Below are 17,808 nucleotides of genomic sequence, written 5' to 3' on the forward strand. Positions count from 1 at the left end.
CTCATTTGCCAAATGGGGGAGAAAAGGAAATCTTCAAAGATCTTTTCAGGCTCAGAAACTCTGAGTAAGAACTTCCTCTTATTCAGAAAGAGTGAGAAGAAGAAATGGTAGACTAGAGAGAAACAGGAAGGGGTCCAGGAGATTATCCATTACCACTGGTTTTCCTTTTCCTTTTTCATCTGCTTTTTCCTATCTTTTTTTTGTTCACTGCAGAAATAGGCAAGTACGGCAAGAAATCAGAACATGAACTCATGGTCTCAGAGTGTTTTGATAAGTTTAGAGAATTGCTTTAGAGCTCCTAAGAAGTCAGAAGACTTAGAATGTTGATGGGAAAGAGCAGTGCCTATTCTCCATTAAGCATTTCATAAAGTTTTAAATAAAATATTATTCTATTAAGCTTCAGGAGTCAAGGGACCAGAATTCAAAAACCCATTCTGGCACTTAATATCATATCTGGGTAAATTGTGAGTAGTTCCTTCATCTCTTTGGGCCTTAAAGTGAGAGTTTTGAACTAACTGAATCAAAGGTCCCTTCCAACTCTAAATCCCTGATTTTCATTTCAGTTCTTGAAATGTTTTTTTGTTTCTGTCCATTTTGTTCTGAAGGAATTTGACTAGGAACTTTATTTTTCTCCTTTTAAAAATTAATCTTTCTGTTTATCAAACTTTATATGTAGATTCTGTGTAATAATTCAAGGCTCTTTTAAAATAAAAACTTTTCTAATATGAAAAGTAAATTGAAAGGTAATGGGAATTAGAGACAGAAGGAATCTTAGAGATCATCTTACCTAATCTCCTCATTTAGGAAATGAGACAAAAACTACCCTGCCCCTCCCTCCCCCAATGGAGTGATCTTCTTTAGGTCACATAGCAGAACAAGGGTTTATAGGATCAGAGACTCCAGAGGTCACCTTGTCACTAAATCATAGATCGAGAACCAAAAGGGATCTCAGAAGCCATGTAGGCCAAATGAAGAAACTGAGGCAAGCAAGGTGAAATGGTTTGCTTAAGGTCACACAGGTAATAAGTGCCAGAGTCTGAGTTAGATTCAAAATCCAGTGTTCTTTATATAATGCCAAATAATTTCAAAATAGAACATTGAAAAAAAAATCAGAACTGAAAGGGACGTCAGGGATCATCTAACCCAATTCAAACCTGACCAAGAATCTCTTCATTATATATCTGGTCGTCATCAGCCTTTGTTGTGACACAAACAGGAGACATATTTAGGCATCCCTTTCTGATTTAGGATCATTCTAATTATTTGGACTTTTTTTTCCTCATCAGTCTTTGAAGTCATACTAATAATTATTTAGACTCTTGTCCACATTTGACTTTCAGTAATTTATTTTTACAATTGTCTGATATAGTTGAAATATCAGTAGCTCTGGAGTCAGAAGATATAAATTCAAATTCTACCTCTGGTCCTTATGATCCAACCTGTGTCACCTTCCTCTAACTTTCCTGGGACACAGTTTACTCATCTTAAAGTGAGAAGGTTGGATTAAATGTCCTTTTGAGATTCCTTCTCCTAGATTGATGACCCTACAATTTTGTCTTCAAAATAGAAGAGACTTTTTTAAGCAAGATGTAGCCAAGTAAATGAGCCTTTGCCTGCATAGCATATCTGTAATGGTGTGGTAAATTTCTGTTTCCTTATTTTAATATTATTGTTATTGGCATAGTTCTGTTATCCTTTTCATCTCTAGCTTTTAATATTTATGGGTTGGTAGAAAATAACCATAAGTTTTGATCCTTCCCAATTCCTTATAGCAACTATGATTGTAGAATAGATTGATTTTGATGGAAATTTGCAAGATTTTGGACTTCAATCTAGATCAGGGATTTTTTAAAAGGGAATTCCTGAACTTTAAAAAAAATTGATAAATTCATTTTGATATAATTGGTTTCCTTTGTAATAATTTATTTTATATATTTACAAATATTAATCTGAGGTATCCTTAGATTTCATCAGACTGCCAAAGGAATCTAGGCAAAAAAGTCTGGAAACTGATGACCCTCCTCCTTAAACATAATATGCATATCAATACATAACAATACAAGCAAACTTAGTAGATTTAGTTCTAGACTACTGCAATAAAGCAAGTTTTACAATAAAATAAGTAACATTAATTTTTTGGTTCCCCATATGGATAATATATCTTTCCCCTTCCTAATCTGTTTCTGATTCTCTGTAATTCAATAACTTCCTCTGTGTCCCCATTTTTTCAGCTCCCCTTTTTTTTTTTAGGTTTTTGCAAGGCAAATGGGGTTAAGTGGCTTGTCCAAGGCCACACAGCTAGTTAATTATTAAGTGTCTGAGACTGGATTTGAACCCAGGTACTCCTGACTCCAAGGCTGGTGCTTTATCCACTACACCACCTAACCGCCCCATTGGTTCCCCATATAAAAGTTATGTTTACACTAGGCTGCAGTCTATTGAGTGTACAGTAGTATTATGTCTTTAAAAAATGCACATACCTTAAGTTAAAAATACTTTATTGTTAGAAATAATGCTTGCTGTTATCTGAGCCTTCAGTGACTTATAATCTTTTTGCTGGTGGTGAGTCTTGCCTTGATTTTGATGGCAATTGACTGATCGGTGTGATTGTTGTTGAGACTGAGGTGACTGGAATTTCTTAAAATAAGACAGTAATGACATTTGTGATATCAGTTGACATTTCCTTTCACAGGAATTGTCTGTGTAGGACAATTGTAGAGTTACTTGGGCTAGTCTCAATCTTGTTGTTTCTCAGGGCATAGGAAGTCTTAGGTAGAGGAAAGAGAGACTAGGACAGCAAATCAGTGGAACATGTCAGAACACATACAACATTTACAGATTAAATTCATTCCTCTAAAAGCAATTATGATAGTAATATCACTGATCACAGATCATCATATCAGATGAAATAAGAATAAAAAATGTGAAATATTGTGAGAATTACCACATTGTAACAAAGAGACATGTTGGGAGCACAGACCTTCAATTTGTAGTAAAAACAGAAAGAAATTGAATCCCAAAAAATCCCACTATATCTGCTGTACCTAACCTCTCAGCTGTGCCCTGGACTGGCCTTATCAGCTGTCTTTTCTATCTAAACAGTCTCCTTTAAAGGATCAGCCCTTATCTTTCAATATTTTTAATTATCTGTTAATACTTTAACTAAAATTAAATTACTTTCCTATCTGAGCCAACCAATTGATTAGGAAGCTAGAAACTCCAAACAAATTTTGCCTGAAAAAACTTCTGTTTAAGATTAAACTTACTACCCTAGCCACTGAAAGTAGTTTCATTGTACCTTAACAGGCTCACTGTAATTGCCTTCTGATCATCCTTTACTTAGAAGTTCTTATCTTTATAATAGTACTTAATGTACTAGGCTCAATCCATTGCATCTTCAAGAAAGCTTTTCTTATTTACAATTATATTTACCTTATTTTTATTTAGTCTAGAGAAGGCAGTTTTTATGTTTCATTGGCAACCTGATTGTCATTTACAATGATTATCTTACTGTTTTGCTAGAACATTAACTCTTAAATTTATAAGCTTAACACATGAGTTTTTTAAACTTTCCCTAAATAACTTTGTTTATAACCAAATTTATCTAATTACAAAAAATAAAATGTAAGCTCCTTAAGGGCAAGGTCTGTTTAGGTTTGTGGTTTCCTTACCTAGTCTATCAAAATAATTTGCATATTGGCACTGGATCTTTCTTATATTGAGTATCACAGAGTAGGAATGATCAATATGTGTAAAGTTCACAAAAGAGGAATGCAATTATCACAAGCGCAAGTGATGGGTTTAGCTTTGGCAAGAAGAACCACTTCCCCTTTTGAGCATGCAGAAGAAGTGGGAAGGGGAGTAAACTCAGGATGGCCTTTTGTTTCTGATTTCTGTTTATGATATCCAGTTTCTCAGAAACCTATTGTATAGAGACAACTACCCTTACTTATTTTCTTATCCTTTGCTGCCATCGTGTGGCTGCTGCTTGAAGCCACACTTCTGAAGCTATGCCATCTTTTAAAGTTTTCTCTCTTGATTTTATTCTGACACTTTTTCTTGTTTTCTGTGAAAATAAAGTAGAATCAAACAGAAAATAGCAGTCTGGTGCCTAAGACACACACACCCAATCCAATATTCCAAAAGTTTTAGTAAAGCTTAAAACTTCACAAAGAATTTTAGGATACCCTGTCTAATACACACACGTGTGTGTGTGTGTGTGTGTGTGTGTGTGTGTGTGTGTATGTATGAATATTTGTGTATATGTTGGTATGTATGTTATATGTACATACATATATATATGTTTGTATGCATCTATATAGTATCTATATATATATATATATGTATATATATATATATATATATTCTCCCACAAAAGGGCTTGAAAGAATAATGAAAGCAATTAAATGAACTGCTGATAATATAAATAGGTTCAGAAATCTTTAGGTTATGATTTTTCAGTCTTTTGCCTCAAAATTTCTACTTTTCAATGTCAGATTCAGAATTTCAGCTCTGAAAAGAACATTAGATTACAAGATTTCACTATCATTCTTATTCTTCACTATTCCAAGAACATGTAGCTTCTCAAATTTATTTATGTCAATATAAATTTTGTATTTATATCAATATAATGGGCTATTCTAGATGATCTCAAACATCCCTTCAAAGGCAATCATTTTTTGATCCTTTGTTATGGATAAGAAATTCCAAAAGGAAGTAGCAGAGTGGAGAGAATATTGAATTTTGAATCAGAAGACTTGGATTTTAACCTCCTTACTACTATGTGATTTTAGGCAAGTTTCTGGGCTTTGTTTTCTTTTTTGTAAAATAAGGAAATTGACCCTCTTTCACTAATACCATTTCCCAACTATAAATTTTTGAGTCTTAACTAGAATTAGATGCAGATTTCTGAATGTGGCCAGGGAAGGAATTTATTTTGCTTCCCTGTATTTGTTATAAGGGTTTCTTTTATATCCTGTGTTGGAGGTTTGAAGAAGTAGGAGGGAAAGAAAATAAATGTTAGTTAATTGAGAAAAACTATTTTTAAAGAAATACTGTATCTAATGTCAGAAGTAAACCAGAAGTATGGGTCATAGCTTCAGTTTTTGTTTTCCCTATCAGTAATATAGTTACTTTTAAGCTTAGCTTGAGGTATTTGACCTCAAACCAAACAATAAATAAGCTCCGGATAGTAACTGACTCATGCCTATATTCCCTGAAAGTGAGGGAGTAAAGCTGAGTTTATTCAGTGAGTTAAAACCCATAAGGTGTTTGTACCAATATGGAGAGCCCCAGGGAATAGGATAAAGAGGACAAGGGGATGCCTAAAGGGGGAAGAAGGGAAGAAGGAAAATTAGTCCTTAAGTTTGATTATGTAAAATCTCTTGATAATTTTTATGATATTTATATCCTAAAATAGCGAATAGAGATTATATTTTCCTTTTTGCTGTGAAAACTGCTTATAAAAAAGAAAACAGTTAAAAGTCCCTTTGTATGTTAGGAGCCATTCAGATTTTCTCAGCCTCTACCCATTTCAGCAGGATATGCAGAAGAAGGAGGTGGTTCCTACTTTCAGATCTACTGGGACAAAGAAGAAATATATGTGTCTGCTTTCTGTATCTCTTCACTTACCTGTTCTATATGTACAAACACACATATACACCATATATATGTATACATTCAGTATAATTAGAGAATAATTCAAGGCAGCATATACACAGGTTCACAATAATCTGTTCAAGTCTATATACATAAATAGAATTCAGAGCTTTAGGAGAAAGAGAAAGATGATTGTGAATAGAAGATAGGTATCCTGGTTCCTTAGCGCACTTGAATCTGGTTTGGGATGAGCATGGTACACATGGGGATGGCAAGGAGGCTATCTGTTAGAAGCAGTGGGGGAGACATCTAGACAAATAAGTGAATAAATGTTGTTGGTTAACAAACTAAAGAGTGAAATCTTGATTTGATAAGCATTAAGAAACTATTATAGTTTCTTAAATGAGGAAATGATGTAATAAAAGTGACCCTTTAGGAAAATTAATCTGGATGGATTGGAAGGAAGGACTGAAATCCAAGAACTTTTTGAGAGGTTATCATAGTTATGATCTTAGCCAAAAAAGCACTAAAGTCCAAATCTTGATAACCTCTTCATGTTGTAGAGATAATCTTGGGTCCTTGTTTATGATGTTGACAGTAGATCAGAAGCTCACAGGCCTTACCATACTAGGAAAAAGCTTTGAATATGGTCCTGGTAACAGGCTGTGTGTTTATCGTTTGAAGACTAGCCTGTCTAACTCTCAGGAGACTTACCACCCAAAGGTTGGCTACTCATAAGATTATCCACCAAAGTATGGAGGAATTTCTGTTGTATATATTAGTAGAGGGAATTTCTCACTTTGATGAAATCCTGGATCTTTTGAGGTATTGAAGAAATGATGATTTGTTCTCTCTTAGAAATGCAAATCGTCTCTTTCCTTGCAGGTAATGTACAGAAGAATCCTGCAGCAGGCGGGGTTTATACAGTTTGCACAGCTTCAGTTCCTAGAAGCTAAAGAACTCTTCAGGTAAATTGGAATGTTGGTGTTAAAGCTATCATCACCTTGATCCTCCTGAAAAAAAGTAGGTTTTTTTTTTTGATCCTCTTCAGGATCAGAAGATCTTTCTAGAATATAATGTTGTAGGGCAAATAATAACCAGAGTTATAAGTAGGAATTTTAGCCCCTAGAGCAAATTCAGTTGAGGAGAACTCCAGATGTTGAAGGAGCTTAGCTGAGGAGCATGGCACAGCTATCACTGCTATCCCTGGGTATATGTGGCCCGGTTCTTTGAGCCTAGTATTGATGAAGTGGGATTCCAGCCAGGTAAGGTGATGGATAGTGTATAACATTACTGGTAAAGGGTCAAGAACTGCCAGAGGGACAGCATATGTCTTTCCTTTCATTGAGGTCTGATTCACTTGATCAGAGGTCCATTGATCTTGTGCTAATTATGACTATAGTAATACAATTCTCTTGTACTTCAAGTAGAAATGTCAATTGGCTTTCTGTATTAATGCCTGTCATTTAACTTCTATCTCATTACTCTCCAGCTATTTCAAGCTTTTATTTAGAGTAAAATTAAAGGAGAAAACTTTGACAATTTCTGTGAAAGATTTGAGATTGTTTAATCAGTAAAAAAAAATCAAAAGGATGACCTTCATAATTCTTAATAATAGATGAAAGGTTTCTGGGAGAATACCAATCCCATGATCTCAGAAATGGAGAATGTTCTGGATTTGAAATCAGAGGTCCTGCTTTCTAATTCTGACTCTTCATTATTCATGTTGTCACTTAACCTAAATTTACTTTTCTATAAAATAAATCTGAAATAACACTTTACAATTAGCCAAGTTTGTGCCTTACAATGACCCTCTGTCTAGGTAATACAGGGATTATTATTACAATATTATTATAATTATCCCCATTTTCAGATGAGGAAAAAGACTCAATGAAATATAGAAGAGGCAAAAGTAGAGCTTGAACCTGGGTCTTCCAAATCCAGACATACTCTCTTAATACTACATTTATTCTTTCTGTAGAAAATTGAACAAGAAGGTTAGTTGGCTAAACACAATTACTGGAACAGTCCACCAAGGAGAATTTTGGAATTAGCTTTCTAGTGACTATATAGGATCATGGAATCATAGTTTTAGAGATGAAAGTGTCCTTAGGAGTCAGAGTTCAATCTCTTTTTTTTTACAGACAAGGAAATTGAGACACAGAAAAGTTAAATGATTTGCCCAAGAAGACATAGCTAGTTATTGTCTGAGGCAGGATTGAAACCCAGAGTTTTCTGACTTCCATGTCTGTGCTTCCTCTCTCTACCATGCTGCCTCTCTTATCCTTTAAAAAATAAATGGGAAAGACTATCTCAAAATTGTTTTCTTCTTTTAGAAGTACCTTCCATATTTATAATTAATCACTTTTCAAAGGTTTACATTCTTCCCACCTTTCTTCCCTGCTTTTCTTCCTCCTTTTCTTCTTTTCCTTCTCTCCTGGGAAGAGGAGATACAGTATCCTGAAGTTCCCTGTTTTCCATGTGCATCACTTCCACATAGATGACACTTTTTATTTTTCCTGATCCCCAAGCTCAGGGAAATAGAAACAGCTTTACATACTTTTACAAAGAGACAAAGAGGAGATGTACTACATTTTTAAGAGCTTAAGACAGTTGTCTGTAAAAAAAGATTTATGGTTTTCATTCTAATTACTGGTATGTGATAATTACTGCAGCTGCTATTAGCAATAACTGAGAGAAAACACTATAAAGTTTGCAAAGCTTTCTACGTTTGAGCCTCACGATACTGTGAGGTGATGTCTTCACTTTTAAGATAAAGAAATTAAGACTAAGAGAAATTCAGTAATTTGAGCATATTCCCATAGCTAATAGGTGTCACTCATTCAAACCCAGATCGTTCTCTGAGTCCTGCATGCTCCCCAATACCCCATCTAAAGGGAATCTTACTCATTCCTGCTTGAGACTGCACTGTTGTATGGTCAGAAAGAAAGTTGCTTGGTAAATATTGACAGCAATTAATTCAGTTCACCATTCATTAAATGCCTACTGTGTTGAGTGTACTATCCTAGAACCTGAATATAGAAAATGAGATAAGGCATACTTCTTGCCCTCATCTAACAAGCACGATATGAAAAATGTATATTGCTAACTGTGATACAAATTATGATAAAGATGCTTAGAAGTGCAAAAAAAGTGGTACGAGAAATTCAAGGGGAAAGAACGTTCCTTTCCACCTGGAGGAATGAGGGACAAAATTGCATCTACGCTGCTCATAAAAGAAGGGCAGTATTGTGACTGGTAGGAATGTGGAACATCACCATTCTAGGAATTGGAATGACAGGTATAAAGGCACATGTGAGAAAAACAGTGACTTATCAGTACTCCAGGGAGGCTGTACTGCTGATGCATGAAGGCAGATTGTAGTAAGATTGAAACAATAAGTTGGAGGAGGGCCTCAGATGACAGGTTAAAGAGTTTATATTTTATTTGGAGAACATTTATACACCAAAATATGAAGTATAATTCATGCTGCTTCATAGTCTGGTCCCACATTCCCATAATTCCCTTTATATGAAGTGTAGTTTATAATTAAGGTTGAATTCTCCTCTTGTATTTGTTCTCTTAAAAAAAAATGGTCCAGATAAACTGTCTAGCTTTTTGAGAAAATACCTGTGAACTTTTTTGTTGTTGTTTTTTGTTTTTTGTTTTTGCAAGGCAAATGGGGTTAAGTGGCTTGCCCAAGGCCACACAGCTAGGTAATTATTAAGTGTCTGAGACCGGATTTGAACCCAGGTACACCTGACTCCAAGGCCAGTGCTTTATCCACTATGCCACCTAGCCGCCCCACTTGTGAACTTTTGAGGATAGATCAGTGAGATAATATATATAAAGTGCTTTATCAATCTTAAGGTCATTTATAAATGCTAGCTAACTATTAGCCATTATAGAGGTTTTCATTTAGGTAGATTAAGGATTGAAAAAAATACCCCTTGGATGCTACGTCTTTATGAGTACTATATGTTATTTCAGGTCTTCTAAAGATTGCTGTGTCCTCCTAATTTAAGCAAGTTGCTCATTCATATGGATTTAAGCTTCTCCCCCTTCCCCCCCACCCAGATACTTTTATCCCTACTAGGAAATATGTGACTCATCCTCCCTTTCTATCCTCTTAGATAAGTATGCCTAAATAAATTGTCATTCATGTCAAGTTATGCTAACAAATAAATGGATCTTTTTTTAAAAGAGTGTCCCCAAGACCAGAAATATGTGTATGCTTGCACACAACCTCAGTATTGTTTTTGTGTGCCTATGTGTACTCTTTCTTTCTTTTTTGCTTCATTTAGTTTGACACTGTAATTGCAGAAGCGGCCAGCTTGATGTCCGGGAGCTGATATCCCTGTATCCCTTCCTGTTGCCTACTACTTCTTCATTCACACGGTCTCACCCCCCTCTGCATGAGTATGCAGACCTGAACCAGCTGACCCAAGGGGACCAGGAGAAGATGACCAAGTGCAAAAGATTCCTCATGAGCTACTTAAATGAGGTCCGTAGCACAGAAGTGGCAAATGGCTACAAAGAAGATATTGATACTGCTTTGCTCAAGTTGTATGCAGAAGCAGATCATGAAAGTTTGCTAGATCTTCTTGTCACAGAGAACTCCTGCCTTTTAACAGACAGTGTGGCCTGGCTCGAGAAACACAAGAAGTGAGTCATTCTTTCCAAGATGGTTTAGCAGTGATACATGTACCAGCCACCCTCTATTGAGAAACTGAATCCCAAATTCTTCAATCTTAAAAGATGAGTCGGCAATGACTACTGTCTACAACAGGGCTGTCCAGTCTTACTTTTAAAAGTTTTCATTGGGGCAGCTAGGTGGCACAGTGGATAGAGCATCAGCCCTAGAGTCAGGAGGACCTGAGTTCAAATTTGACCTCAGACACTTAATAATTACCTAGCTGGGTGACCTTGGGCAAGTCACTTAACCCCATTGCCGTGCAAAAATAAATATAAATAAAAAGTTTCTATTGAAACAATAGACAGTATATTTTGCCATTTTAGTGAGAGCTCTGTGGTAGTTTGAACTTGTTTACTAAAGCATTTAGTAAACTCACGGGGCTGTATAAAATTGTACTGTGGACTGTATGCAATCTGCAGGTCCTGTTTTGGACAGCCCTGGTCTAGAACATTGGTTTGTAAGTCCATGAACTTTTTTAATATATGTATTTTGGTAACTGTATTTCAGTTTCATTGGTTTCTTTTTCAGTCCTCTGTATTTTATAAACAGTTTGAAAAAGGTCCATAGTCTTCTTCATCAGATTGCCAAATGGGTTCATATCACACACTAATTAAGAACCTCTGGTCTAGAAGTTAAGCTTGGATGGCATAATCTAAGTCATGAGAGTGACAGAAATATGCAATATCAAAGCCTGGGTCATATTATAATACTAATGGTCTTGATTTTCAGTTCTCATTTTAACATCATGTTAGTTAACATCAGTCACCATTTAACAGTTTTTTCCCTCAAGTAGAGTAGTTCTTACATTTCTCCTTTACTTTGGGAGGGTTTCCATGCTTAAATCTGTAATTTTATACAGATGAAAGAAGCTGCATTGGAATTTTATTAAAAACTAATGTTGTCCTGTATTGAATTAAAACTAAGCTTGGTGATAAAGGAAAAAGGAAAAGCTTCTAAAAATCTTAATACAAGTCCAGTTCTTAATGGCTGAGTGTTTTAACCTTTCAAAAACTTACCTTCTTTGTCTCTATAAGAAATTGCTGAATAATGACAGTATTAAGATGGTACATTTATTTCTTCCATTTTCCCTGGAACCAGTTTAACACATTCTGCTATATAGAGAGGGCACTTATGTAGAGCATCAGAATTTTTAGTGTCTAACATTTATTTTAATGAAATGCTCCATTCAGGTGGTTCTTAGAGTATTATTGATAACATAATTATGTTATGAAAATAATATAATTATATTTAGAAAATACACTTTAGTACTTTATGGGACCAGAAATCCAAAATACTACTGAAAGATATCCAGGGTGTTTCTCCCTTCAGGGAAAGAACCATCCACTTCCTAAATATATCATGACTTCCTCAGGGGAAGGTAGCCATCAATAGTGACTGTACCTTTGTTCAGTAGATTACCTACCTGGCACATTTCTGGTTTCCTTGCCTATCATTAATATTTTAAAGAAATGCTTGAATCAGATTGGTAGATCAGAATGATAGATATTATGACATTCAAACATATCTCATGACACTCAGTCAGCATTTAATTTGTGCTTTATCTATTTATGCAAGCTTTAAGTTTGAAAGGAGCTTTAGGCTTCTATTACAGATGAAGAAACTAAGACTTGTGTAGTGGTTAAACAAGTTGTCTAAAGCCACAAAACTGGCAAAGCTGAGAAAAGGTTTCTGACCTACTCTTGACCAGGGTCACACAATTAGGATATGTCCAAGGTGGTACTTAAACTCAGATCTCCTTGACTTTTCTCTTCACCATGTTATGTTGCTTCTTATATCATGTCTAGTTTCAACTAGAATTTGTAGGTAAGAGAGGCCATTTATGAAGTACTGAGTGAGAAAAATATAAATATATATATATTTGAAACACTGCACTTCAGACCCAACATTAACACATTTTATACTGAGATTTTGTATTTAAAATAGAAATTTCGTTAGGGTTGAGTTTTCATTTTTTTCAACACCTCAGATTTGAACTACATGAACTTAATCCTCCCTACCTTTTCACATTGGTCATCCTGGGGTATATACATACATATATGTGTGTGTGTGTGTGTGTGTGTGTGTGTGTGTACATATATATACACACACACACATACACACATACATTTTCCATAGAAAATCAAAGTATATCCATTTACATAAGTGTGTGTGTGTGTGTGTGAGAGAGAGAGAGAGACAGAGAGACAGAGAGACAGAGAACAAGAGGGAGACTTGAGTGTTTCATAAGCAAGATGGAAAAGGCCATACACTGACCACTTTTATTTTTCCTTTCAGATATTTTGCACTTGGACTTCTTTATCATTATAATGGCCAGGATGCCACTGCAGTGCAGGTTTGTTTAGCCTCTTTAGGCAAGCAGTGTATTTACTGCTTTACTCATATTATATATATATATTTTTTTTTTTAGTTTTTTTTTTTCTAAGGCAAATGGGGTTAAGTGGCTTGCCCAAGGCCACACAGCTAGGTAATTATTAAGTGTCTGAGACTGGATTTGAACCCAGGTACTCCTGACTCCAGGGCCGGTGCTTTATCCACTGCACCACCTAGCCGCCCCTACTCACATATATTTAAAAAAAATTTTTTTTTTTTAGCTTTTTGCAGGGCAAATGGGGTTAAGTGGCTTGCCCAAGGCCACACAGCTAAGTACTTATTAAGTGTCTGAGGCCGGATTTGTATTCAGGTATTCCTTACTCCAGGGCTGGTGCTCTATCTACTGCACCACCTAGCTGCCCCAACTCACATATATTTTTAAAATTGCATCAGGTTGATGGATATAAATGCTGGTTGATCATGTTAGCTTGATTAACAATACTTTTCAAGGAACAAAAAAAATGTAGTTTTTATTTTTTGTGATCTTTAAAAGGTTTAAGAGCCATAATTTCTGGGTGATTTAATCACTTAAATTAATAATGCCAGCATTTTAATAAAAGACCATTTCTCTTTTTACTGAGAGAGAGAGACAGAGACAGAGAGACTAGCCTTATACCCAGGTCACCCCAAGTCTTGGGCAGTAAAAAAGCATCTATCTCTATACTCAAGCGTGATTGAATGGTTTTCATCTTAAATTAGACATTCCTTGTAAAGTTGGGTAGAATGGGATAGAGGAAAAGATGAGCTCCATCTTCAGAGATGGAGGTCTTGAAATGAGGATAATTGAAAAGGGGGGATATCTGAAACTCCACAAGTCATTGGTTATTAATAATCATTTCTCTTTTTTTTTTGTTAAAAAGACCGTTTGTAAGGAAATGTTACCAAAAGCTTTCTTTTTATATGCACACATCTACAGAAATTTCATAATTATTGGGCTAATGAATATTGAAATAGAAAACAAAGCTATTCATTTGTTTGCTATGCCTCAGCAAAAATTGATAAAGGCAGTGAATGTCACTTGTTACATTATTCTAGTGGGTTCAGTCATATCTGTGGGTTCTCTGGAACTGGTCTATAAACTCTTTTTGAGAGGAATCTTCAGCCCTTTGTTTTTTGTTTGTTTGCTTTTTAAAAAGCTGAATACATGGTGTTATGCATAGAAAGGTATCAAGGTGAAAAGAATACATAATCAAATCCCTCCTTCCTATAGAGGAATGTTGGACTTGGTGCAAAATATAGCATACTATGCTGTGCTTTACTTAATTGTACTTCCTTATTACTTTGAATGGTTGTATTGGAGAGGGAAAGAATTGTTGAGGAAGTGGCAGTGATGTTACAAAAATAAAACTCAGAAAAGAAAAATGAAAGATAAAATGCCTCAAAATTATTTAAGCTAATAATGGGAGATGTGTAATAAATTAACTTATTTATTTTCCCTTTTCTAGTTATGGGTGAACATTGTGAATGGAGAAATCCATGACTCTACTCGTTCAGACCTTTATGAATATATTGTTGATTTCCTAACGTACTGCTTAGACCAAGAACTAGTATGGAAATATGCTGAATGGGTATTGCAGAAAAGTGAGGAGGTACGTGCTACATAGATGTCCTCTTTCTTTGTTTGAGGGGAGGGAAATATATTTAGAGGAAAAAAATATTGAGCCACTTTCTGACTTGTATTTAACTTTTTTTATTTATCCTTAACTCCTTCTCATCTTAACTTGAGTATTTAGGTAAGTAACCTATTTCAGAGCTACTATGGCAGGCTTTTCTGATGTATCTCTTGAAGTGAGTCATTTCTTGTCAGGTTATGTTTTGTAACTTTCCCCATAAAATGCCCTTTTGGGGGGGGGATCTCACCTAACAGGTTAAAGTCTGTCCCTTCCTGTGGGCTAGAACAAAGTTGGAATGTATAATAGTGTTCCATTTCTTGGCCCTCTGAAGGGGAGAGGGTTAGACAGAAGATGAAAATGTAAAACTGTGTCAGTCCTGCAGACCAGGAACACTGCCACCTGAGAATCCATTGTCTATGCCGTCTACCATTTCCATTGCTGTTGCTAATCAGAGCCCAGGGCAAGTCTGCTTTTGATAGGGGGACGAGAAAAGACAGAAGCCAGAGACTGGAGTGGGTGGAAAGAAGCTGTGGTGTCTTGGGAAAGGAGAGAAAAGAAGGCCATGGATATGGTCAAGGTCATGTCAGGAGGTAGGGATGGGGGCGCTGTCTTGGGGAGGAGAAGAGCTGCATATACTATATAGCACAAAGTCCTCTGCAGGCATCCTTTAGTAAACCTTGTGTGTACCAAACATCGAGTAAAGTACTGGTGTTCCAGAAAAAGGCAAATATGCCTGCCTCGTAAGGAGGACAGATAACATGAGATACACGTGGAGAGAGTGGGGGGGGCGGGTCTCAGAGGGGAGGAAGGCAGAGAGCCTCCTTGGGGGTGGGTGTAGGGACAGAGTCCTCAAAGCCGGGATTCTAGCAGGTGGAGAAAGGTAGTGGTATAAAAAAATTCAAAGTAGTGAATGATCCAAAAATCATTTCTATGAGATTTTCCATTTTATTATTATTTTTACTCTTCACTACCACTTTCCTACATATTTCCTTTATCATTAAATTTCTTTTGAAATAACTTAACATGTTTTGGAGTATACATTGGCTGACAGGAACATGTAAGGTGGCAGGCAGCAACCAATCTATTTAAGCATTTGCCACTTAAAATAATTCACAGAAATGATTCAACAATTCTGAGGCGTAATTGGGAACCATGCCCAAAAGGCTATTAAAACCATGCCTAATGATATCATCCAGAAGAGATGAGATATGGGGGGGAAGAACCTATATGTATAGGGATATTTATAGCAGCTCTTTTCTGGTGCTGAGGAGCTGGAGATTGAGGGGATGCCCACTGGGTGATGAATGAACAAATTGTAGTATGTGACTGAGATGAAATGCTCTTGTATTTTGGGAAATGATGTACAGTATATTCTCAGTTATAAAAAACAAATGCAAAATGTATTGTATACAAAGTAACAGCATTATTGCAGGATGATCAGTTGAGAATGACCTACCTTTTCTCAGCAATGCTGTGACCCAAGACAACTCTGAAGGACTTATAATAAAGAATATTATTCATCCCAGAGACAGAGCTGATAGTGTTCTAATACAGATTGAAGTATTTAAAAAAAAACTAGTTCACAGAACAATATGGACAATCTAAATGCAGATAATGGATTAATTCTATTGAGTCAACCATTGAATGGTCAATTTTTTGAAAATTTAATTTAATATTTTTATTACATTTTAATTTAAGCTGTCTCCTTTCTTCCCTTCCTTCTAACTTTCCACTATAGAAGGCCACCATTTGATAAAGATAAATAGAGATATATAAATGTGTATATATTTATGTAAATGCATACATATACACACACACACACACACACACAAATGTGTGCATGTTTTTAAGTAAAACTTTACTATAAATCTACTTATTAGTTCTTTCTTTGGAGATGGATAGCATCCTTCTAAGTCCTGTGTCATTGGTTTCAGTATTTATAATACTCAGAATAACTTAACTGTTTACAATTGTTCTTTGAACAATATTTCTCTTTATGTATATAGTATTTCTGCTCATTTTACTCTTCATTGTCTCATGCAAGGGTTATGTTTTTCTGAAATCAACCTGCTCATCCTTTCTTACAACATAGTGATATTTCACCAGGTTATTTTTTTTCTGATAATCTTTCAGTTGCTTTTTTAGTAAGAAGACCTTGTTACTCTTAGGTGATCTATGGATTAACCCAAATTGTTACTCTTCATATTGTCAAAAGCCATGATAAAATAAACTCTTCATTTTCTCTGGCCAAACTTTAATGTCTGAGGTATTTCAGTATGAGTATGTAATGGACCAAGAGTTAAGAAATTCAAAATTCAAACTTTGCCTCAGGCACTTATCAAGTATGTGACCTCAGGCAAGTTGCTTAACTGATGTTTGCCTTAGTTTCTTCAATTTTAAAATGGAGATATTAGTAGCTTTCCAGGGTTGTTGTGAAGATGAAATGAGATGATGTTTTAAGTTCTGATTCTTATCACATTTTGTTTAATTTTTGCCAGTATAAATTTCACATTACTTTGTGCTTGCATGCCCTTGTTCAGTATTATTGATGATTAATTCCTTACCTGAAGTTAGAAATGAGCAGTAACTAGAATAGAAAAAGAGTAAGATGAATTTGAAAAAGCCTAGTATCTAAAACATCACTTTATTTCAGGTTGGAGTTCAGATTTTTACCAAGAGACCTTTGGAAGAGCAGCAAAAAGATATCTTTAACCCAGATGACATCATCAGCCGCCTTAAGAAATATCCCAAATCTATGATTAAGTACCTGGAACATCTAGTTGTGGACAGGAAAGTACAAGTAAGTTCTTCAAAACTTACTAGTTTTTTCTCTATAATACTGTTGATGTACTGGGTAAGAGTTGGATTGGATGGCCTCAGGTCTTTCAAGATTGCATAGGGAAAAAAAGTAATTGTGCGAAGAGACTATGTGAGATAACAGAATGTTTTACAGAGCGTATTGAGTAAAATTGTACAACTACCTTGTATGCCATATGAGCAGACAATAAATATTTAATGGACTATCTGTATGATTTCAATAAGCCTAGGGACATGAAGACCTTGAGGCATAGATTCTAATGGTCTCTTGGCTCACTCTGCCTTTCCCTTACTCTACCCCCATTCTGTTTTTTTTTCCCTTTTCCATCTTCTATCCTTTAATGATGATTTTATTTAAATTTATGTGAATCCCTATTTAAAAAAATCCATTGCAAGAGACATTTCTTTCCCCAAGATTTTTTTACCCCTCATTTTTATATTGAGGTTTCTAGAACAGCTTTGAATTTCTAGAGAAGTTTAGAAGTTACAAGTTTATCCCATCTTATCCTTTAGGATTTTCATAAAGGGTATGGGGGAAATACTTTGTAAATCTTCAAATGATGAGCCATATAAAATGCTGTAGGAGTATTTGTTAATTTTTAAGGTATAATTTCAATTAAACAAGGGTTATTTTGGTTCCTGTGGCAAGGTGTTCTTTTTCTTTCAAACTGCAGCTTTGTATGTGTATTTATT

At 35.4% G+C, this 17,808-nt stretch overlaps 1 protein-coding gene across 10 annotated transcripts in view; it reads left to right on the forward strand.

The window, feature by feature from the left end:
- TGFBRAP1 (transforming growth factor beta receptor associated protein 1) overlaps positions 1–17,808 on the forward strand; it is a 56,897-nt gene that overhangs the window by 26,280 nt on the left and 12,809 nt on the right. For all 10 annotated transcript variants that reach the window (XM_074192193.1, XM_074192194.1, XM_074192197.1 and 7 more), the window contains 5 exons: positions 6,484–6,566; positions 9,922–10,263; positions 12,590–12,647; positions 14,131–14,274; positions 16,952–17,098. In XM_074192193.1, coding sequence (XP_074048294.1) covers positions 6,484–6,566; positions 9,922–10,263; positions 12,590–12,647; positions 14,131–14,274; positions 16,952–17,098 — 774 coding nt within the window. The remainder of the gene's footprint in view (positions 1–6,483; positions 6,567–9,921; positions 10,264–12,589; positions 12,648–14,130; positions 14,275–16,951; positions 17,099–17,808) is intronic.

Source organism: Macrotis lagotis, chromosome 6 (assembly GCF_037893015.1).
Source record: "Macrotis lagotis isolate mMagLag1 chromosome 6, bilby.v1.9.chrom.fasta, whole genome shotgun sequence".
NCBI lineage: Eukaryota > Metazoa > Chordata > Mammalia > Peramelemorphia > Peramelidae > Macrotis > Macrotis lagotis.